The sequence below is a fragment of the Lacerta agilis genome, chromosome 12, assembly GCF_009819535.1.
Source record: "Lacerta agilis isolate rLacAgi1 chromosome 12, rLacAgi1.pri, whole genome shotgun sequence".
Lineage (NCBI taxonomy): Eukaryota > Metazoa > Chordata > Lepidosauria > Squamata > Lacertidae > Lacerta > Lacerta agilis.
In genome coordinates, this window is record NC_046323.1 from 44266206 (window position 1) to 44289872 (window position 23667).

The 23667-nt window shown below is 42.6% G+C and overlaps 1 protein-coding gene across 1 annotated transcript in view; it reads left to right on the forward strand.

Moving 5' to 3' along the window:
• PTPRN2 (protein tyrosine phosphatase receptor type N2) overlaps positions 1-23667 on the forward strand; it is a 583237-nt gene that overhangs the window by 503815 nt on the left and 55755 nt on the right. Inside the window, exons 14-15 of the mRNA XM_033165163.1 lie at positions 818-1012; positions 23487-23634. Coding sequence (XP_033021054.1) covers positions 818-1012; positions 23487-23634 — 343 coding nt within the window. The remainder of the gene's footprint in view (positions 1-817; positions 1013-23486; positions 23635-23667) is intronic.

Sequence of the window (23667 nt, forward strand, 5' to 3'; positions counted from 1 at the left end):
ACGCACACGCAGCGATGCCCCGCCCCCTGGGATGCCGGGCCGCCGCTTCCGGAGCTTCGGTGGGCTGCAAAGAGCTCCGAAGCCGCAGCCTGGCAGCCCTTTGCGCTATGGCAGCAGCTTCGGGGCTCTTTGTAGCCCGCCGATGCCCCCAAGCCCCCGCCCGGCATACCCCAGGGGCGGGGGCGTCACTGCGCGCGCGTGCGTCATGACGCACGTGCAGCGATGCCCCGCCCCTGCCCTTAGATCCCAGAGCAGTTCACAACACAAAATTGCAATATAAAAAACACAAAATACATAATAAAAACAAAAAGCAAAACAACCCATTAGTTGCCCTTAGAAGGGCATCAGATGCCAATCAGCTAAAGGCCTGGTTAAAGAAGAATGTCTTTGCCTGGCTCCTAAGCTGTATAATGAAGGCACCAGCCAAACCTCCCTGAGAAGAGCATTTCCACAGAAATTTATCTGCAAAGTAGCTTTACTGACATCAGTATTCTAGAGTAGGTAGGTGCTAGTGGTCATACTTTTGACTCCAATCTGTATATTTTGAAATCTTGTGCTTTGCACAAATCCCAATAAGCTTTGATAATCAAGCAATATACATAGCACAGCAATCCTGCATACGGACCAAAGCTGGTGTTGCATCTTTCCTTCTGTCTGGCATGCAGTTGTTGTGCACATGGAGCTCAGAGGCAGTGACAGGAGTACAGCCTGCACGTAGGGACAAACAGACCCCTGTGTATTAAATGTGTGTTTTGGTGGATGATTTCTGGAGTCTGGATTTTAATCCCGGGATATTCCTTCTCTCTGCCTCCTCTAGGAGTTGTGCCGCCAGCGTATGGCAGTGAAAACCTCAGACCACCCAGAGCCTCTGCATACGTCTCGCATTAACAGCATATCTTCGCAGTTCAGCGATGGGCCCATTCAGAGTCCTTCTGCTCGAAGCAGCACTTCATCCTGGTGCGAAGAACCAGTCCAGTGCAACATGGACATTTCTACTGGGCACATGATACTGGTAAGGTGCTAAGGCTGTTGAATTCAACTAAAGAGAGGGAGCTTCAGGTGCACTGTGGGAAATGCAGTGCATAAAACTTCCTTTTTAAAAAAAACAAAACAAAAAAATGCAGCTCTTTAAAAGCCAGTAGGATTGTTACCTTCTTACCAATCTTTTAACTTTAAATTTAATCTTTTGTTTCTTCTCATTAGTGTACTGGAGTGCAGTCCTAGCCCTAGATCCACCAGGGCGTGCGAGTTTAGGATATGGGGCATCTCTGGCTCAGCCAGCAAATTAAATGGCTCAGCCAAGCAATGCCCCCAACCCCAGTTCAGCCGTAGATGCTCAAACTTAACTCCCACATCCCAGGGCTGAACTTGCTGCATAGAACCTATGCCAGTGTAATCCCTGAATAAAGGGTGTTCTGGGGGCAGGAGGGACTTATTATGGACTCGTAAATCAGTTCAGCTCGGTCACCTGACCCGGGAACCTGGCAGAACCAACACCAGCAGAAAGGGTGGTAATAAGTCAAACTATATTCAAAAGGCTTGTTTTCCCTCTGCCAGGTTTAGGCCAGGCCCAGCCGGCAGCAGCCCTGCTGCTAGATGGAATAAATTAAAGAACTAGCTTCAAAACCTTAAGAAGCAGCCTCTCACGTGGATGGAAAATGAATCTCAAGATTCTTTGGCAGCAAGAATCAGGGTGGGTGCTTGGAATGTGCATTGCAAAAAGGCCAATATTCTGGCACCTGACATGGCAGCAAAAGGGGTCTAGGTCTAAGTTCTGTTGACAGTCTAAGCCAGTGGTGGCGAACCTTTTAGAGACTGAGTGCCCAAACTGTAAACCAAAACCCACTTATTTATCACAAAGTGCCCAAACTTGTTGAGCTTTTTTTGGGGAGCTGCCAACCAAAGTTTTGGAGCTTTTTTGGGGGGCCGCAAAAAGTTGCTTTGCTTTGGGGGGAGCGCCCAAAAGCTGCTGAGCTTTTTTGGGGGGGGAGAGAACAGAAATAAATGACAAATAATACCTTCGCTAGAATTAGGGTTAGCATCCAGGATCCAGGAGGTCTCCAGGAATCCAAGTAAGTGGTGGTTTCGTTAGGCGGGAGGGCGTTGTGAGCTTCTACGGTCGGCAGCGGTGTGCGAGGGCGCTGCCTTGCTCGTTGTGGGGCTTCCCGCTGGGGGCCTCCCGCTGGGCCCGTCGGGCGGCGGGAGGCTCTGCATCGGCCGCGCGACGGCCTTTTCTTTTGCCGTGGACCTCCCCTAGGCCCGGGAGGGCGGGGGAAGGAGCCCAGCATCGGCTGCACCGCAGCCTTTCTCGGGTGTTTCGGCGGTGGCGTTTGAGGGCGCTGGGGCCTGCCGCCACCGCCGCTTGTCGTCGGGCCTCCTGCTGGGCCCAGGAGGGCAGCGGGAGGCTCTGCATCGGCCGCGGCACGGCCTTTTCCTTACCATGGCAGGCTGTGGGAGCCCCAGGATTGGGCCGCGTGACGGCCGAAGGGATGGCGGCAGGGCGCGATGCGCTAGGCCCTGCCGCCGCTGCTGCTGCCAATTGCCCCCGGGATCGGGCCGCTTGGCGGCCAATTGACTACCAGCGGTGCGGGGGGGGGGGGATCAATCGCCGAACACAATCTCCAGCGACTAGCAAAAAAAAAAAGTTCAAGGTTTCAACAGCGGACGCAAGCCTGGGGAAAAAACAATAACAACAGCACACATGGGCCGATGGTGCGCGTGCCAGCAGTGAGGGCTCTGCGTGCCAAATCTGGCACGCGTGCCATAGGTTCGCCACCACTGGTCTAAGCAAATATATTTGTGTAGCTGTCTGAACGCTGGATGCTTTCAGGTGTTTTGGGTAGGTGAAAAACAGCTTGGCTTCTTGCCCTATAATTTATATCACTGACTTGGCCCACGTAAGCTCTGATGAGGAGTCTGTTGTCTCCCTACAGCACTGCTTTTTTCAAAATGCAATTCCTCCACCTCCTCGGTCATTACCTTCTTAGTTTTAAGTTTCTGGTTTTGTGAGTTTTTTAAAAAAATTGTTAGAATTGAACATATACTCTAAATTTTAACTGCAAAAGCCAATTTCAATAAATCTCTATAAAACTTGACTTAAAACAAAACTGTTAAACACCAGGTACTGAGTCTGAACATTTTTCCTAGCTAAATAACTTCCTGGGGCTCTGAATTTTAGTATAACAGATGCATTCAGATATGAGAATTGGATTCAATATGCAAAAAACCCCAACACACACACAAACCCAATCGTTACGCCTTTTCAGATCTATTCCCCCCTCGAACATACTGGTTTACTTTCTTGTAGGTCACAACTGGAACTAGTTCCCTAATAACTTTGGTCTCACAAAATAATGCCTTTAAAAATTAAAGAAAACTTTGTCTTGGTAAAGTTTATGGCTTATGCCCCCAAAAGTAAAGCTCATTTTGAGATAAGATCTAATAAAATAAAGAAATATAAATGGAGATGCACGTGCTAAAGAAATGTTTACAGTAATCATTTGTGTATTAATATTTTATCTGTCAACTTGACGAAAGCTGGAATTGGATTCAGGTTGCATGTTTGAGCACTTTTCTGTGTTTTGTACTTGGTTAGGAATATAGCAGTACTGCTTCATTATCCCGCACTCAGTTGGTGTCATTCAACCTTGAGTAAGCTGATATTTGGTAGATAAAAAAGAGGACAACATGTGTTATGCATTAGGTTGTAAGGGTTGAATAAAGGGCTGCTGAAATGTTGATACAGCACCTTGGGAATCCGAACTGCAAGGCATTCTTTGCGAGTGTGTACAAATTAAACCCACTGAGCCTAAAATAAGCAAATAGCAATGATTCATGAAAATTCTGTGTTGCTTTGCCTTGGTCTCTGTGAAAGATGAAGGGCAGACAAAATATCTGTTCTTATTTGAAGGCGCGGTAATAGCAATTTTTCAGGAGGTCAGATGGAAAGCGTTTCTTTTGCTTGAATGCAAAGAAAAGAAAGTTAAATGGAAGGTTGAACAGATGGTGTTTTGTCCAATGCTAGTGTTTCCAGAATCCTTTTAAAGATGTGCAAGTTGAGCATATTCTTTGAGTATGGAGAGTTATATTGCTGGTGATTAGTGGCCGGTGAGCTTCCTCCAGAATGCACATCTGATTCTATTCTAAAGCTCGCTCATCATACATGAGTACACATATCATACATTTGTTTTCAGTGAAAATTAGCATTCTGTCTCCATCTGTATCTCTCCTGCTCTCTGTCATGCCTGCACAAATGCAGCCCTGTACTCCAGCATGATCCTGCCCCCAGTTGCACATGTGAATGCCACATATACCTTGCTTCCCTTCCAGTAGGCTGCATCTGAATAGAGCCAAGACAGAGCCTTTGTTCCTTCCCAAGGCAAGGAAGGACAACTTGGGAAGCAATGTGTTCCCTCTAGCTCCAAACAGGTCATAGTGGGAGTGAGTTACCTCCCTGAGCTGCAGATTTAAGCCTATGGCTTAAAATGAGACTTTGCTCAGTAGATTCTGTCTTTGGCTCCAAACCCGTCCACCATTGTATCCCACCATGTTTGTCCTTTAAGAAACTCCTTGGTCATCCACCTGATGTATTGGTTACCTTCTGTTTTTCGTATGTGACGGAGGTTGCACGCCCAGGGGATTTCGAATCGATACAATGCTAGTCAGATATAAGTAAAATGTGAAAGGTATGCAATACTTCTTATTTTAAAAATATCATTGTTGCCATAATTGGTACTCCAGTTGCGTGAGGCCATATTTATGAGATCTGTTCTTCTCTTTAGATGGTCTGTGCATTTGCAGTTGGATGTTGAAAATACCATGTCTTTTTGCATTCCAAATGAGATAACATGGCTGTGGATGGTTTTTGCCTTCCTATTAAAAACAAAAACAAAAAAAACCCACACAATTATTTATTCAAATATTATTGCATATTGCATTTAAAATAATCTTTGTTTAAGAAAACAAAGCCTTGAGAACGGCAGTGGAAACCCTAAAAAATGTGGTTCAGTGAAGACCCATCGGAAAAAAACCTTTACAACGTAGATATGTATTAAAATATAGTATGCATTAATTAAACTCTCATTACTTTGGATAAGGGTGTTCAATCACTATGCTTGGAAATATGTAGCTGGTCTGAAGGGAGGAGAGAGAAAAATGTTTCTGTGTATGTATTAGTGAGAAATTGTGTTTTAATGTGGGTGCCTAGATAGTCAAGCAGAAAGATACCAGGAAATGAGTTACTCTTTGCACTTATCTTACCTGTCAGGGAAAACTGACTTGTACCTTGCCTTGGAGGCACAGCTGTTGTTTCCCCTTTCTTTGTTCTTAATTTTTGTTCGGAACAGCTAAAGGCACACTGTGTTTTGCTACATTATTGTCTTTTTTCGTGAACTTGGAAGTGGGGATTTACTTACTGGTTCTTATAACCTGCTTTTCAACCTAATTTTCCAAAACTGCCTACATTTAAGAGACACATTATAAGAATATAAAAAACGCAACAGTAGTAATCAAAGCACTAATGTGTGCGCCTCTTTTTAGGCAGCATAAAAAAGGAGGGAGAAGCATGTTAGACCTTCCTATGGAGAGAATTCCACACTGTGGTACCAGCACTGAAAAGGCCCTGTTCTTGATATCCGCCAATAGTATACTTGTTAATGATGGACCAAAGAGCAAGAAACTCATGCAAATTCATATAGGCAAAGGACATCCTTAAGATAACCTGATAGCTGCCAATTTTATTACTAGCACTTTATCTTCATCTCAGGAATCAGCTGGTAACCAGGACAATTGTTGTAGGATAACTGCCATTTGATCTGACTGCCTTGTTCCCAGTGGTTCCAGTGGTTTCCTGCCAGCCACATTTGCAGTTTTGCAACTGTTTTTTAAAGGCAGCCCCCTGTAATTGCAGCCTGGATTGAACTAGTGGATGGTGAAAAGAGCCCGGATCCACCTTTTCTGCGTAGTTGGCAGACCAAGCAACTAAAACTGTTAAAATCCCTCTTAGCTACCAGTGCCACCTGAGCGTCCAATGATAATGTTGGTTCTTTCTCCTGTCTTGGATCAGACAGTGAAAAATGAGTGTTAGAATAGGATATCATCTGCCCACTGGTGATGCTCCAGCCCAGATCTTTTGATAACATCATCTAGTGGTTATAGGGAGACCAAAAGTGATCCCTGTGGCACCCCATAAACTAAAGGATTCTAGTCCAACATAAGATGGATGGTGGACCTGGGACACAGGGTGTGGAGGTGGTCTTCTGTATTTGCACTGAGGCAGAATTCAATTTCCCCCGCATTAGTTTGCCTGTAACTTTAACAACTGCAAATTTGCGCCCATGGGTCTACAAACTGCCAAACCGCAGGGGGTAGCCATTTTGCATTTATTGGCCAAAAATTGCAGGTGACCATGCTGGTCCAATAGGAAGAATATCCAAAAACCAGAGTAGTTTGATAACTGTAGAGAATTCTGTGTGGAATATATATGTGTGTGCTAGAAGGGCAGTAAGAGTAGAGGAACAGAAAGTTAGAGCCATAGGGCTATTGCCAAAGGGACATGCTCCAATGTACATAAATCCACAGAATGCTATTGGAAGGGCAAAGGGAATAGGTGCATCTCTTGAAAAATGCCTTGCCTTTTTATTCCTCAGGCAGTAGACTGGTTTGACTGGGAGTGGGAAAGTGCTCCCCACATGTGGCCTGCCTATATTCACGGGGGAGGAGCCTGTGGCCTTCCAAATGTTGCTGGACTACAACTCCCATCATCCCTGGCCATTGGCCATGTTGGCTGGGGCTGAGAGTTGGAGTCCAACAACACCTGGTTCTGCAACTCTGTCCCATAACTACCGTAGGCTTTTCTATTCATTTTGGGACATAAGAAAAGGATGCCAGATTGAAGTAGTATTGGACTTTCCTTTTGAAGGACAAATATAGAACCTTTGCTTTGTTTCTATACAGTGTAAAGTAAAAAAAAAACACCTGCATTTAATAAACTTCTAAATTGAAAATACATATTTAAATGCATTGAAATAAATCAATGGAGCTACTGAACAACATAAAGTATCCTCCTTTAAAAAAAAAAAATCTCACACACATTCTTGTATTAGGTTACATTTTTTAAAAACCATTGAGTGCTCCAGCTAGTAATGTATGTATTCAGTTCTGGTTTATTGTCACCCAAATTTGCTGAAAGAAAGAAAACTGCACAAAAGGAATCTGATAATGGAAGGCAGCCTGGTTGAATAAACTCCCTTTCTTTGCTGTATTCTCCTTATTAACTCTGTAATTAATTATACATAACTAAGGAAAGCTATGGAAATTGCATTTTGAGATGTATCATATCTGACTTCATTTCAGACTTCCATGCAATTTACTATTAATGAAGCAGGGATGGAAGCCCCAAATCTATAATTATTACTTACCATTTGAATGACAAGCAAAAATTATTATCAGCATAGTTTCAAATGAAAGAGGATTAATGCCTAATGTTGGAATTGTTAAATCTATCTTATTTTTTTTAAAAAAACTTTTCACTAAAGCATTTTGCCTGTAAGACTTTTCGAGAACAATGTTTGCAATGAAAGTAACCCTCTCCTGGGTTAACATGGATTTTCTTAAGTTGGACAGATTGCAAATATTTTTCAAATGAATGAATTTTTTATGGTGGCTGAAGCTGTTCATCTGGGCACTGCTACAGAGCTCCTTGCTCATATATTGTGTATCTGAAATGTATATATAAACACACACACACACACACGGGTATATGGAGTAGGGGGCAACGCAGTATCAGAGCACAGATGGCTGGGATAAAGGGTGTAACAACCAACATTTAAAGATCTATTTTATATTAGGGGTTTTAACATACTGACAGCGATTTTGTTCAGTGTTTGTAGGGTCTAAAAGCGGAGATGAAATGCAATATTGTCACCAACCATCACCATGTTAAAATGTCTGAATAATTAGCATTATACTTGGCAAGTGAGGCCTGTAATTGCAATGAGAATTTTAATTTGTGTAATTTATATATAAATAAGTGTGGTTACCAGCCAGGAATTTCAATGGGATGTTGTGCTGGGTTGGATAATATGTGAAACGAAACCAGCAAGGTGGTAAAGGGGGATGCGCCTGCCCTTCTAACTGCAGAGAACTCGTTATCTTCAGTGCAAATATTTACACTCTGGTTTTAAGTGAATGGAATTTACTTCCAATAAGATTTCAGCCTAAAGTGTGCAGAGCCGCTTTGGTGAATTGAGAGCATGTCATTGAGCCCTTGCACTTCCTGTGTGAGGCTCCTCCCACTCGGAAGGGTTATTTATGGCTCCAAATGGAAGACACCACATGTTTCATCCTAGCCTATTGGCATGTATTCATATAAATGATAAATGTGTTCTATTTGATGTTGAAAGCAATCTCTTGTATTTATTAGCGCTTCTTGAATTAGACCCACTGAAAATAATAGACATGACTAACTTAGGTCCATTAATTGCAATGGGTCTGCTCTGATTGTAACACCACACAATTTTGACTACTGTGTACCACCTTCTGAAACAGGGGGTCAGCAAACTTTTTCAGCAGGGGGCCGGTCCACTATCCCTCAGACCTTGTGGGGGGCCAGACTATATTGGGGGGGGGGGTGATGCAAGAGCACCACGAGCCCCAGTGGCTGCTTACCTGTGTCTTGCGAGTGGCAGGGGCTGGGTAGCAGCAGCGGAAGGACAATGAGTGGCGCACGAAAGGGCTCCGGAGTGGGGCTGCTTAAAATGGCGGCCGCTCGAATGCTGCTGCTGCTGGCACCAACAAAGCCCAGCCTCCTTCCTTCTCTAGGCAGGGCTGGAAGAAGCCTGGAGGAGGGAGGGAGGAGGAGGAGGAGGCGGCGCCGTGGGAGGGAGAGGGAGGGCGTGGAAAAGAATTTGTGCGCTGGCAATCCACGCGGTGATTCCCGGACCATCCGTGGGCCGCATCCAGAAGGCAATTGGGCCTGATCCAGCCCATGGGCCTTAGTTTGCTGACCCATGTTCTAAAAAGTGGATCTGTTAAATAATGTGCCTGCTCTCTTAACTGTTCCAGGTGGCTCAAATCAAATGTAACTGTTCAAAATACTTCCACAATTTTGTATTCATGTTGAGAAAGAGATATATATTCCTGTGGAGAAAGGCTGGGCTATGATTACTGCATTGGCATCAGTAGGAAGATTTTAATCTATGTAGCATCCAATTGCTGAAGCATTAAGCATTTGATACACATTCCCATTTTTTCTGAAACATCCGTAAACATTTTTATTAAATATTGCTTTCAGTTTCCATTAGTCATTGAGCAGATTTAGGCTTGGTTGATGCTTCCTTTGGAGCATGAATAGAGCTGAGAAATATTGTCTTATTGAGTTGTGTCATCTCATCTCAGTTTTAAGGACTCAAAAGACTATGGATTATATCTGGAGACTGGCGAATCTGTCAGTTTTGGTTTCTGTCAGTTCCCCAGTTCCCCAATTTTACATTCAGTTCATCCCATTTCCACATTTGTTTGCAAACCTTTTTAAAAAAAAGTTAGGATGAGAATTTATACAATTTTGTGTGCAGTTCTCCTAATATACCCTTTTTTGCACACACTGTTTCATAATATAATGCATTTTGTACATTATTTTCACTAACATACACATTTATGTCCACTTCCCCTGAATAATATGCTTTTATCGGTACATTTATTTTTCTTTTTGGAGAATTGCATCATAAAATCCAGAAAAGTGTGAATTTTGAAGGCTAGTTTGCATATTAGTTCTGAAAGTGTGAATTGGATAGCTGCACAAAATTGCAGACCGAACAAATTCCTCCCCTATTTGTATTCAGTGACGTTCCTCTGCTGACAGAAGGCTCTGAGTCTTCTGTTAGAGGCATTCATAAAAGAGGCAATTATTACATATTCATTTTCTCCCCTACAGCTCCCATCACCTTCCCAAATCTGTTCCAGAGGGTTGGGAACCCATCATAATAGCATTAGAGGTTGGGGAAGAGGGTAAAGGGTGAACTGAAGAAAACAGCCTCTCTCCCCATTGGCTGATGGGAACCTCTGCTGGATCAAGAATAGTCTGTCAGTAGAAGCACAGCATTTGCGCACATCTCTTTCAGTGTCCTTGACCGAAAGCATCCTCTGCTTGCCTGCTGGAGAACGTTGGATTTTGTTATGGGATGGGGAAGAGTACTAACATCTGTAGGCCCTGCGAGTGTGTGCGTGTGCTATTGTTAGAAGGTAGCATGGTGGTAATTGGGATGTGTAATTGGGATTAGCACTGTGTGCTTGAGCTTAGACAGGCCCAAATTCAAACGCCTGCACAGCCATGAAGCTTGCTGAATGACTTGGGGCAAATCATAAGAGCACAAAGAGCTGTCTTATACCAAGTCAGACCATTGGTCCAGCTAGCTTAGCATTGTCTATGGTGATTGGCTGTGGTTCTCCAGGGCTTCAGGCAGGAGTCTTTCCCAGCCCCATCTCCCAGGGATCGGACCTGGGGCCTTTAGCTTCCCCTAATTTAAGTTAAGAGTTAGATTTGTGGCTTCATCTTTGTTTATCGTGCTCTTCTATACTTATCTGTTTTCTACTAACATCCAGGTTGGGCTGTTACACATACTGCTGCTTGGAAACTGTGGTCAGTTCAAAACGCAATAACTGGGACTGTTGGGGACACATCTCACAATTGCTTGAAGATCTCCACTTGCTTCCAGTCCATTTCCAAGCACATTTAAATTATTATTATTATTATTATTATTATTATTATTATTATTATTACACATTAATACGCATGTTGGAGGTTTTCCTTTGGGTGCTATCGCTGCCACCTAAGAGTGACAGGGGGAGACTTTGGGCTGTGGAGCCCTGAATGCTTGCAGAAGAAGGGGAGTATGCTGTTGTTGTGGGAATGAAACACATCATTGCTTCGCTGCAATTGTCACATGTCCCTGTAACATTTGGCTTATCCAATATGTTGTGTGCCAAGCTGCCTTTGAAGACGACGTAGAAATCTCAGTGCAGAGTCCAGTGGCCTCAAGGAACACCCCTTTCCAGGATTAAAATTAGTCCTGAACCTCATTCTTCGGTTTCAGACATTCATTTGCCAAAGCCTTTCTATGAAGTGACTGGGGCAAGGGGGTGCTCCATCATGCCTGCTGTTTTTCTTTGTTTTATTTCGTGCTTGACATTTATTTTACACTTCCTCCCCCATCTGGCACCAAATTGGGGCTTCTGTTTTATTTGTTCAATGCTTCTTTTGTTTGTTGTTATAGATTGGTGCATTGATTGCAAGTGTTGACCAACTCTGGAAGCTGGAAAATGTTGTCTGTGCATTTTGCGGAAGTAAATAAATAAATGGCCCCACTTAGCTCATCTCATAATACACATGGTGCTTGAGCAGCAGAGGAGGTAGAAGAGTACAAGGTAATGTGTGAATTGGGATTGCTATAGGGAGCATATGACTTCTTTGCTACAACAGCTGCACATACTACCAGTCTGGGCACAAATCCAAGTGCTGGCTAAGCCCCACACAGCTTAGGTCCAGGCTTTGTGAAAGACCATATCCCCTCATATGAACCTCTCTGGGTTTTGAGATCTTTGGGAAGGTCCCTTCTGCCATTCCTACTACCCTCACAGGCATGCTTGGTGGAGATTCAGGAGAGGGCCTTTTCAGTGGCTGCCCCCCTCCCCGACTTTGAAACTCCCTCCCTAGAAAAGTTAGGCTGGCTCCTCCCTTGTCCTTCTGCTGGCAGGTGGAAGAATTTTTTGTTCCAGCAGGCTTTTGGAAACTTAACTGGTTTTAATGAAAGGGCTGGTGCCATGCTGTTTTTATTGCAATTAATGGTATGGTATTAATACATTTTATATGTGTATGCAGTTTCACTTCTATTTCTATGGAGGAATTCTATTTTACCTGGGTACCAAACACTTGCAGCATAATTGTATGCATGTTTGTTCAGAGGTAAATCCTGATTTGTTAAGTAGGACTTACTTGTGAATCGACAGGTCTACAATTTCTGTCTCGCCCTTCAAGTAAGTTATCATGCTTTGTATTCTTGCCTGTATACAGAGAGAGCCCAAACAAACTCTGTTTCTTATTTCCTAAGCCTGTGGTTTTCCACCAGTGTGCTGTGGCACCCAGGGGTGCCTTGAATGATGGTCAGGGGTGCCGTGGGCAAGACTGGCCTCTGCCCCCCCTTTCCCCCTCCCTCCTCTGATGCCCTCTCACATCTCTGTGTTCCAAAGGCTTGCACAGCTGTTCGTTGCAGCAGCCCTGGCTATAAGCTCCACAGGCGAATGGTGCTTCTGGGAGGAACCTCTCTTTAGGGTGGGGTGGGGGCAGCTCAGAGACCAGGTAGAGAAGCAGCAGCTGCCCAAAGGACTCCCAAGGAGAGGGGAGGGGAGGGGAGGCTGAGGGAATGATCCACAATGGAGGGTGTTTGAAAAAGGGTAAGAGGCTGCTAGCTCTGCAGGCAAGGGGTGACATAACTGGGTTCCTGAGCCCCACAAGGGTGCCGCAAAAAGAATGTAGTTGGTTAAGGGAGCTGTGGACTCAAAAGGTTGAAAACCTCTGTCCTAAGCTGATAGAAATTTGTAGTGCAAATGTGCTCATAGTAAACAATCATATTTCACTGCATGCCGGGATATCTGAATTGTTATAGCAACCAGTTAATACGCATGCTTGTCCAAGAAATATATGGATTTCAAAATGGGCAACTTGATTTAAATCAATCTATGCTGATTGGGCTCTAATCCTTAACTACGATGTCCCTGTGTAAATGGAGCATGGGGATTGTTTAAATGAAATTACTCCATTCTTCTTCAGCAGCAATCTTGTCATAATGAGATTCCAGTACCAGTGATTACTCAAGGATGATGTAATTTTTGTTTTTATTTTATTTTTGGGTTTTTTTATTGGTTCCTTTGATCCACAAACAAGGGAAAATAACCCCTCTCTTTTTGTTCTGTGTGCGTGTGTATGTGTGGTTTTCATTGTGAGGTGAAAGGCTGTGCAAAAGTGAAAAGAGTTAGGAATTATCCCCCTTTGACAAATGTCCCCTCTCTTTTGTTGAAGGTTTATTTCAGACAAAGTAATTGCAGGGATAAAACTTCATTGCATAACTTGGATTATTTTTAAGGTCTAAGAGACATCAGGAATAATAAACTAGAAACCCTTATGTGCAAATCTCAGACATGTTCTTGGTGTACCGTGCTCACCAATAATAGCTATTAATCTCTAAATCAGGATTATAAATTGCCTACCTACTTAACAGTATCTACATAGTGTAAGAAAGAGCTTTTACACTATTTCATTTTTAAGTATGTAGTTTTGCTGCTGCTCTCTCTTACGCCCCCTTTAAAGATATGTATACCTGATGCCTTCTCTTTGAACTGTTAACAATGGTTAGAATAAAACGTAATTTTCAGGTGTTCCAAAGGGAAGTGGGTGAAACAAAGCCCTGCATCTCAATCCCTACCAGGTTGTATCCAGTAATTTCGTTTGGATTTCACTTGAGCACCTTTGGCAGCTGCAAAGTGTAAGAAAGGAGATTAGCAAGTGTTTGTCTGACACACACTGATCCCAGCACCTGCTGATTGGATTGAAATAATCCTTTTACATGTTGCAAAACTCTATTATTGGAGCATTACGAAAAGCAGAGCCAGCAACCGGCCACTGCATAACGAGTATATTAATTTAAGTAAATAGAACATAGGTTGCCATTTAGTGTAAACATTTCATTGTGTCACTTAGTCTGGAATGTAGCATAGAATTGTCTTCAGGTACAAAAAAAAATGTGATTCCTAGGAGGAGCCAACAAGGACTCTTTTTTAAAAGAAAAGAAAAGAAAAAGAAAAGGTTACACAGCAGTATAGTGCTTTATATAGTTCTGATTCAATTAATATGTAATGTGTCCTCATTTAATTTTGGATAATTAATATGCTTTCCAAATTGTACTCCTTATTTGAAAGTGTCTAATAGTTAAGGAGAATGAGCTCCCTTTGTGTGTGTTGTGGTTAAAAAAAAAATCCTTCATCAAGTAGTGTTTTAATAAGGCTTAACAGACTTTGAAGAGAGCTTTTCACTGTTGTTGCCAGTGTCCCAACATGATTTGTGTTACTTTGGTGTATCAACTGGCATACCCTACTGAAGTATTGTATTGGCTGGTCCAGAAAATTTTGAGACTGAATCTTAAAAGTGGTCAGATGCTGTTGTTGGCATCTGACTATCAGAAGAAGAAGAGTTTGGATTTGATATCCCGCTTTATCACTACCCGAAGGAGTCTCAAAGCGACTAACATTCTCCTTTCCCTTCCTCCCCCACAACAAACACTCTGTGAGGTGAGTGGGGCTGAGAGACTTCAAAGAAGTGTGACTAGCCCAAGGTCACCCAGCAGCTGCATGTGGAGGAGCGGGGAAGCGAACCCGGTTCACCAGATTACGAGTCCCACCGCTCTTAACCACTACACCACAGTGGCCACAGAGAGAGACAACGGAGTGTGTTAGCAGCACCAAAGTGACCTCCTTGGAGTGCAAGCCTGGGCAGTGTGCATGGAGGTCCTGGACAGCAAGATACCCCCCCCCTCAGCCTTGCTGATCTGGTCCAAAGGAAAGCAGAGCAATATGTTTGGCACCAGGTTGGCTGCAGGAGTTGCCAGAAGGAGACTTACAAGACACCATCCAACCATCTTAGGGACTCCACTCCAGACTTGTGCAGTGTTTACTCAGTAGCCTTTTCTTCTCCCAAATATATCCCACAAAGCAGCAGAGGTTTTAGATCAGAGTTTTCCTTCTCCTAGATGGGCTTCTTTCTCAGGTTGGCAAGCCCTGTCTGCCCCTCACTTCCGTCAACATCACGTGCACCTTGACCATTGGACCCATTATTGGTCTCGTCTGCTCAATCTGCCAGAGCCTGTCTTCTCACGCAGAGGAAGTCCGTAATTCACTAAGTGTTTGAGACCCATTGGCTACACTCACCTGGTTTAGCCAGCCAGCCGAAGCTATTTCCAGAGTGCGGCCACTGTCACATGCTAAAAGCCACAGGTGATAGCTGAGTGCAGAGTCGGGGACCAAAGGTGGACAAACTGCCCCAGAAGGATCCCACCAGAGGAACCTCTATCACCCCATACAGTAATGCAGTGCACTATCAAAAAGAAGATGATGATAGAAACACATTGAATTATATTGTACAGGCATTATTTCTCCTGATAGGGAAAAGGAAATCAGCCGTCAGTATGTGGCGCTTTTCAGAGATCAGTTAATTAAAACAATGTGCTGTCATACAAAACATTTTCCTCTGTGACCTCGCTGGAAACAGTTTTTAGTGCTCTTAATGTATTCTGTAGAGGGGTCAGGAAATCTCATAGGAAAGGCATGAATTGCAGAAAGAGGGAGGGTTTTATTCTGTTTGCATGTAATGCATACATTATATGGTGAAAGGCAACTGACACTTTATGACAAAAGTGTTAATTTACTGAATTTGCCTCTGGGGGATGAGTTCATCTGTGAGATGCAGAAGATGAGCTAATGGGTCTCAGTTTTAATTCTGTTTAATAGTGTGTTTTTTTCAACCCAACTCCTGCTCTGAGACGCATCAAGCCCAATAAAAATTGCTGCCCCCTCCCATCTTAATTGGTTAGAAAGCAGAAGTATTGCATAGCAGCAATGAGGAGTTGAGTTTTGCATCATCTAAGGAGTATTGTGTAATAAGTACACTTGTCTTAGCAATTGCTACAAGCTCTGTATGACCCTATTACAGCTTCATATGATCTCAGCAACATCAGTACCTAAGTCGACCTATCTCAGAGTTGGAGGCAGTAGATCTTTTCCTGCATCATGGGTGGAGGGGGAGGGATAGAAAGTTCAACAACTGACAAGTGCATTGAGCAACTTGGCTCACTTCTTAGAAGCCTGTTTTCAGTGAAAGCCACGTATAAAATCCATTCATATTTGCAATTCCAGCATGTAGTTTGTTGACTAGGCCCACTAGTTGCAATACTAATAACATGGAGCAATTTAAGGTGGTAACCTGCTTCAGTGGAGATTACTCTCTTGCAGTTATTCAAGTGGGTATATGGCAGCTAAAAACAATCATTTCTGATGTGTCTTGTTCCCCACAGGTTTTTTCAGTGCTTCATGTATTACGTTTCTGATGTGAAGAAATGTGGATTTGGTTTCTCCTTTGACTCTTCCAGTCACTACTACAGGCAGATGGAAACTGGGGGGCTTGCAAGAGAAAATGTTCTTTCTGAAGAAGCCTCTAGCTTTGTTTAAAGCTGCAGTGTATCACTTAATGCTGCAAAGGTCTATCCTTTGCAGCTTTAAACAAAACCAGGGCTGTTCTGCATGTCGCAGTAAGCCATGGTTTAAAACAAATGATAGCTTGATGTGAGCCAGCAGCATGCTGAGCAACACTGTTCAAAAATTCATAAACACTCCTCCTCCATTACAGCTGCTCTTGCCAAACTGCAGACAAATCTAGGAAGGTGTAGGCTTTATTATGATGTATGAACCTGGGATTGTGCTTTGTCTCCAGACGGAAACCTCAAGTGGTAACCAAAGTTTGTTCTTGGCTTACCAAACATGGTTTGTTTTCCTCAACCCAAAACCATGAGCCCATGTCCAGGCTCTGGCTTGTTTTGCCCCATGGAGCAGACACTGCTCATTCACATGAAACCCTAGTGCTTTTAAAACAACAATTGAGAACGGTTTAGTGGAACGTGTGAAATGATCCCATGATAGGATTCCTTCTTTCTAGGAGTGCATATATGCCAGGCAAATAAGCCTCCATGTCTTCCAGCTCCATCCTCCTATCCTGATTGCTGCTAAAGGGGAGCCTGCTTCAGACATGGACACTTTAGAGAGCAGCATTATGAAGCAGATCAAGGAGGGTCCTGTGTAATAAAGTTGGATCTTTTCCAGGATGGATCCAGTTAACAGGGTTGTTTACTTACAACTTGCGTGGGTGGCCCGTTCTGACTAGCTGTGTGTGTAATTACAGCTATCGCATAAGGTTTCGAAAAACCTGCCCTGAGCCATGGTTAGCTGTGCTGACCAATCTCTGAATAAGGTTTGGCTCACTTGAGATGTCTTCAGTTGTGCCAGTTCTTTTAAAAGCACAAATCACCATTAAGAATTAAAAGGTCATGGTTTCGTCATTGGACCAGTACTGCCTCAAAACCTCCTTTCAGTTGGCGAAAAATTATTAATGAATTCATATATATATAATGCTAATAACTGTATTTTATGCTATATATATATACATACACAACATAAACACACGAGATGTGCTGCATTAACCTAAGTGTTACCTAGTTTCATACAAGTTTGCTACAACAATGTTTGCCTATAAATCAATACTTAAGATTTCTAGTGCATCCTTACCTTAAATGTAATTTTCCATTTGGGGGTGATCTGGCTGCCTGAATTATAAATCAAGGGAGTTCTAAGCAAATTGGGGAGAAATGGTTTTCCATAACTTAGAGGATGTGCACAAGATGTGGATGTGGTTTTGGTATGGGTTTGGTGAGAATTTTATATTCATGTCTTACTTTATTATGATTGATTTTAGGGTTCATAGAAAATTTATGTAATTCATGCTAGGCCTTTCAAGTACACATATGATCCTGGCCAAGAAATCATAGCTTCATATGAAGCCCAATGACCAGTCACCATCTCTTAGCTGTGCTACAGAGTTCATGTGAGGATAAAATTGAGTGAAGGGAAACCACACATGCCACCTTGGATTTCTTGGGAGAAAGGTAGCATACAAACAGCATAAAAAGAATGCCAGGTAAATTTAACTGCAGCAAGAAAGACACTGTACAATAGTACAACTGGAAAAGCTGTCTTCCAATGTTCGTAGGAAAGACTATGGTCCTTTCAAGTACACTGAGCTAAAGATTTACAAGTTAAATGCCAGCATCTTGGGTAGCTCCTCGAAGCCAGCTAATGCAAGCAGAAGAGAACTGGTGTGATAGGCACCTACATACCTGCAAAAGTTGTGGTGCTGTACAGTTGGCACCAGCTATACAGTTTTCAAGTACAGTCTCATGCAAAGTGCATTGCAGCTCTGCTAAAGAGGTCAAACAGCATGGGCAACATAGGAAATTCCCTTACGCTTAATCCTACACTTGCTCCATCTAGCTCAGTACTGACTGGTAGCAGCTGTCCAGGGTCTTATCTGGAGATGCTAGGGATTAAACCCGGGACTTGTTCTGTGCAAAGCATATTCTCTGCCACTGAGCTGTGGCCTAGCAGCTCATCATTTCTCCAACCTCTTAACCTTAAATATGGAGGGTGAACAGTTCTACATCTGCCAACTTAATGTAAAGTGGTGGAAACTGGTGTTTGAGCGAAAATTGGCACCTAGGTAAGATTCTAGGAACAAGCTTTATAAGAATGTTAGACTAGCCCTGGTGAAGCCAACCAGTCTAGCATTCTGTTTTCACAGTGGTAAACCAAAATCATAAACAAAACAGTTTCCTGCACATGATCCCATGCTGCTGGTATTTTGAGACATACTGCCTCTGATACTGCAGGCCTCAAATACAGATCAAGCCCACGTTATACAAATCTTTAACATTAATTATGTTTCAGTTCCTATTAGCAGGGCTTTAAGCTTCAGTTGACCTAACAATAGCACATCTCTTCCTTGAATGGGTGCAATTTTAAAATACATATTTTGGTACCAAGGACAGCTCCTCTCTTAACAGGAGGAAGTTGCTTTCTTTGGCTGAGACAAGAGCCTCCCCAGTATTGGGAATATAGTAAGAGGTACATCAAACAAGAAATTACTCGTGAGGGGGGTGGGGTTGGCAGTACACTAGCTGGTTTTGCACAGCAGTTATGCCTCCTGTTCTGGTCTTCCTTACAACCATTTGGAAATGAAAAATAGGGATTGACATAGTCCCTGTGTGGTTTGAAGATGCCAGACATGCTAAATCTGCTGGCCTGACACTTCTGTTTAGAAATATTTTTAGGATCTTCATCTAAGGGCAAGAGGTGTCTTAGCAGCTTTGATATGCCCCAGTTTCAACAAAATGCAAGTAAATTGAGACAATTTTTTCCCAAATGTCATAATGGGAATTGAAGTTGAATTTGTTGCAAGAGCTCCCCCCCCCCCCAGCACACTATATAAACAAAGCAAAATTCTGATGAAGACTGGTTAATCTTAAATCATCTCTGAATGCCAATTTCCAGTGTTACTCATAACTTTTAGGGGAACTTTTAGGGGAAAGCAGGTACGATTTTCCCCATTCTAAAAAATCAACTCTTTGAAAAATGTGAGTTGTTGGAGATGGGAAGATGCTGAAGTTGTTAGCATGTCTGGACTGTAGCAATTTAGCCAGACAGGCTTATCACATGAAAAAATGTGAGTAAACCTTACCACTTGGATAAGGACCCCTCAACTTACCGCATAGAAGAATTTAGGCCAGGAAGAAAAATACAGTGTAGTTGAAACAGCTGGCCAAGCAACCATGTAATTGTGGTAAGATGGTTGCCTTTATTGATCTTGCTAAGGTCTGCATTTGCAGACGCAGCCAAGTTCTCACAGGTGTGTCATCATGTCTTCTTAAAATGATTTCAGGTAAAAAAAAAAAAATAGGGATAAAGTTTATACAGTGGGATTTCATCACATTTGCATGGAGATTATTCAGTAACTGCGGAAGGGCTGTAGCTCCATGGCTGAACACATGCTGTGCATAACAAGTTCAACCCCACATACAGGTGAAACTCAAAAAATTAGAATATTGTGGAAAAGTCCATTTATGTAAGCAATTGTTTTCATTAGCTACTGGAGTTTAATATATGAGATAGACTCATGACATGCAAAGCGAGATATGTCAAGCCTTTGTTTGTTATAATTGTGATGATTATGGCGTACAGCTAATGAAAACCCCAAAGTTGAAATTGTTAATTAGGGGTCCTCATCAGCTGTACGCCATAATCATCACAATTATAACAAATAAAGGCTTGATATATCTCACTTTGTATGTCATGAGTCTATCTTATTTATTAATTTCACCTTTTAAGTTGAATTACTGAAAGAAACAAACCTTTCCACGATACTCTAATTTTTCGAGTTTCACCTGTATTGCCTGGTAGGGCTGAGCAAGGCCTTGCTCTGAAACCCTGCAGAGCCTCTGAGTGCAAACTCTACTGTCTTAGATGGACCAATGATCTGACTCGGTAGAAGGCAGCTTTCTGTGTCCCGAAGTAGCTGTTTTGCATGCGCAAAATGACCCACAGAGTTGCCATACTCTAGGGCTGCTTTGTTTCTGCAGTTAGTTGCACAGGGAGGAGAATTTTCAGCAGGTGGAACTTTGGCTACCATTGCAGTACTAAGCTGGTTTCAAAGGCAGATCCAGATGTTTTCACAAAGCTCCATTTGTAGTTATGCAGGGTTCTGTAGTTATGAAGGCTTACTGGGCCACTGAAAATCAGATAAAGTTTGAGCTTTGAAGATATAGCTGCTCCCCCCCCCCCAAAAAAAAACCCCTGAAAGGATTGTTGTATAATCTTTGAAAATCTATTTTATGAGGTGTCTCTTTTATGTGTGCCAAATGCCTTTTAACCTAATGGAATAATCCTTTCACATCAAAATAATACAGTACCACAGAACCTTGGAAAGACCAAATACATAGCACATGGCACTGTGGTTTTCAAGTACGAGCATTTTCTCATTGCCTCCATTAAAACAAATTTTATAATCCAAAATATCTCAGTGGCATTAAATGTGTACTCCTCTCACAGTTTTCCCACTTCTGCAGATGCCTCTATTTTTAGCTTGACTGCCCATGGCAGATACGATTTCCATAAACCAGCTTGCAAATGTGCATGAATGTTTTTCAGAAAATTAGACCATACTTCAGGCGGCATTTTCACACAAACAAATGCATGTTTTTATTTGCAAGGAAGAACAGCATTGATACTGTTCACTGTACAATTGGAAGGATGGCATCACAATTTTACTAAACTGGTGGAAAGGAAAGGGAAAAAAATTATGTATTCATTATCACCTCCATTTCTGGGAGAGAGGAGGAGTGACATCAAGTGAAATAAGTGGACCTTTTTAGTAAAAATGTGTTAGGACTGTGCTGTCAATGGAAGCATAGAAATTGCTAAGTTGAGTCAAACCAACGGTCCACTAACAGTCTTAGTGAAAAGTTCAGGGTATGTTGGAAATATGTACCTCCTGTTATTTTGGCTATCATGGCCAATAGATTGCTACTACAGAGAGACACCCCATGATTATCACAGCATCTGTTGTGATTTGTGTTCATGGGCTTATTATGCATAACACAAAGTAGTAATTCAGTGGTACCTTGGTTCTCAAACTTAATCCGTTCCAGAAGTCTGTTCCAAAACCAAAGCGTTCCAAAACCAAGGCACACTTTCCCATAGAAAATAATGCAAAATGGATTGATCCATTCCAGACTTTGGAAAACAACCTCTAAAACAGCAATTTAACATGAATTTTACCATCTAACGGGACCATTTATCCATAAAATGAAAGCAATAAACAATGTACTGCAGTCACTCAATCAATCAGTAGCTGAACTGGGTTCCACACAATCACAAAAACAAAACAAAAAAACCACAAAACCACAAAATAAATACCAAAAACAGTGTAACACTCAAAACGGAAGTGTGTCACTCAAATTGGAAGCGTAACAAAACAGAGTATGTTTGGCTTCCAAAAAAAGTTCACAAACCGGAACACTTATTTCCGGGTTTGCAGTGTTTGGGTTCCAAGTTGTTTGAGTACCAAGGCGTTTGAGAACCAAGGGACCAAGGGCTGCTTATCAGATTTAATGGATGACTCTTCTTCATAAGTATCTCCTACATTTCTTTTATAATATATATATATATTATTATTTTTTGTTACCGGTAATTTGAATTCTCTGAATCTACCCCCTACCCTTTGTAATATATATATGAATTAAACAAGAGTATGCATGCATCACAGTCTTGGTAATACTTATCTGGAAACTTTGAAAGGACTATTGAAAATTACAGAGTAATTTGATTTGAATTGGAGTCTGACTGGTTTAGGATAGAAGTAAGCATATGATACAAAAGTGCATTGTGTTGCTCCAAGCTAGGACCAGCCTGTTGTTCTTCACATGGAATGCCTACAGTGTGATCTTCCCTTCAGTTAGTTTTGCTTTGTCTTGCCATTCTCGTGCTACTTCCTTGTTTTATTGCCTCCTACCCTGACGCTGTTAGTTATCAGTCCTCCCCTGCCACCCCCAGTGATGACATTTTAAAAAATATATGCAGGTTAAATGCAAAGACTAACACCATGACTAATTTGGCCCTGGACTTCTGCTTGCCCTGCCACTGGCCCCTGGGGAAACTTGCTGCTTACCACAGAATTGGAGTAAACACCAATCAGACTTTTTCCAGATTTACGGTACATTTGCTCTGATTTAGCACTAAAGAGCAAGTTTTCCGGGGGAGGCAGCAGGACAAAAGTAAAAAAAAACCTCTCTGACTCATGCCTAGACAGCATAGAACAAGCAGAAAACCTCATGGATCAATGCTTTCTAGGCATGAGACAAGAGGATGTGTACACAGACATTGGGGAAACCAGAAAAGCAAGTGAACCCTGTTCCTGTTTTCTTCACTTTGACTTTAGTGTCAGAAGTCCAGCTTCATGGGTCTTGTGGCTCAGGTGGAACTCATGAATTGCATCACGTGGCCGAACAGCAGATTAGCTTGATTCTTATTTCACAGCCCCGCCCTGCCCCTTTTTGGCTCAGCAATATCAGAACCTGCTTTTGCAGGGATCCAGCTGCTTTTGAAATTTCTTTCAGCTTTAAAACTAGTTTGCTATGCTGTTTTGAGAAACTCAGGTTCCGTAAGGGTTTGATCGGTAAAGCCTTAAACGGCTTAGGACCGCCTCTCTCTGTATAAACCAACCTGGACTCTGAGGCCTTTCTTTAGTGGCTCCCTGTTTGTGTAATGCTCTCGCCAGGGCGCCTTCATTATATAGATTTTAGGCACCAGGCGAAAACATTCCTCTTCAACCAGGCCTTTGGCTATTCTTCAGCCTTGTGGGAGGTGGTGGGTTACTGTTTTGTTGTTTATGTTTATTTCTGCTTTTATCTTGTGAACCACCCTGAGTTCTGTTGATGAAGGGCAGTTTATAAGTCTAATAAATAAATAAAAGATAGATATATAGATAGATACGAAGCAAGCCCTGGGCAGACAGCCGTAGTGAAGCAGTTCTTGAATTTGAGGCAAAGTGTTTTAGTCAGCCATAGGCAAACTCCAGCCCTCCAGATGTTTGGGACTACAATCCCCATCATCCCTGACCACTGGTCTTGTTAGAGATGATGGGAATTGTAGTCCCAAACATCTGGAGGGCCGGAGTTTGCCTATGCCTGGTTTTAGTCCTCTCTAGTCCATTCAGATGTTACTTGCAATAGCAGAATGCTGAATGTATAAAGAATACTACCTCTGATGAACTTTTCTCATTTCAGTCCTATATGGAAGACCACTTGAAGAACAAGAATCGTCTGGAGAAAGAATGGGAAGCACTTTGTGCTTATCAGGCTGAGCCCAACGCAGCTACCATTGCACACAAGGAAGAAAACGCCCAGAAGAACCGCTCACAAGATGTAGTAGCATGTATGTACAGTTTAAGCTGGATTCATTACTTAA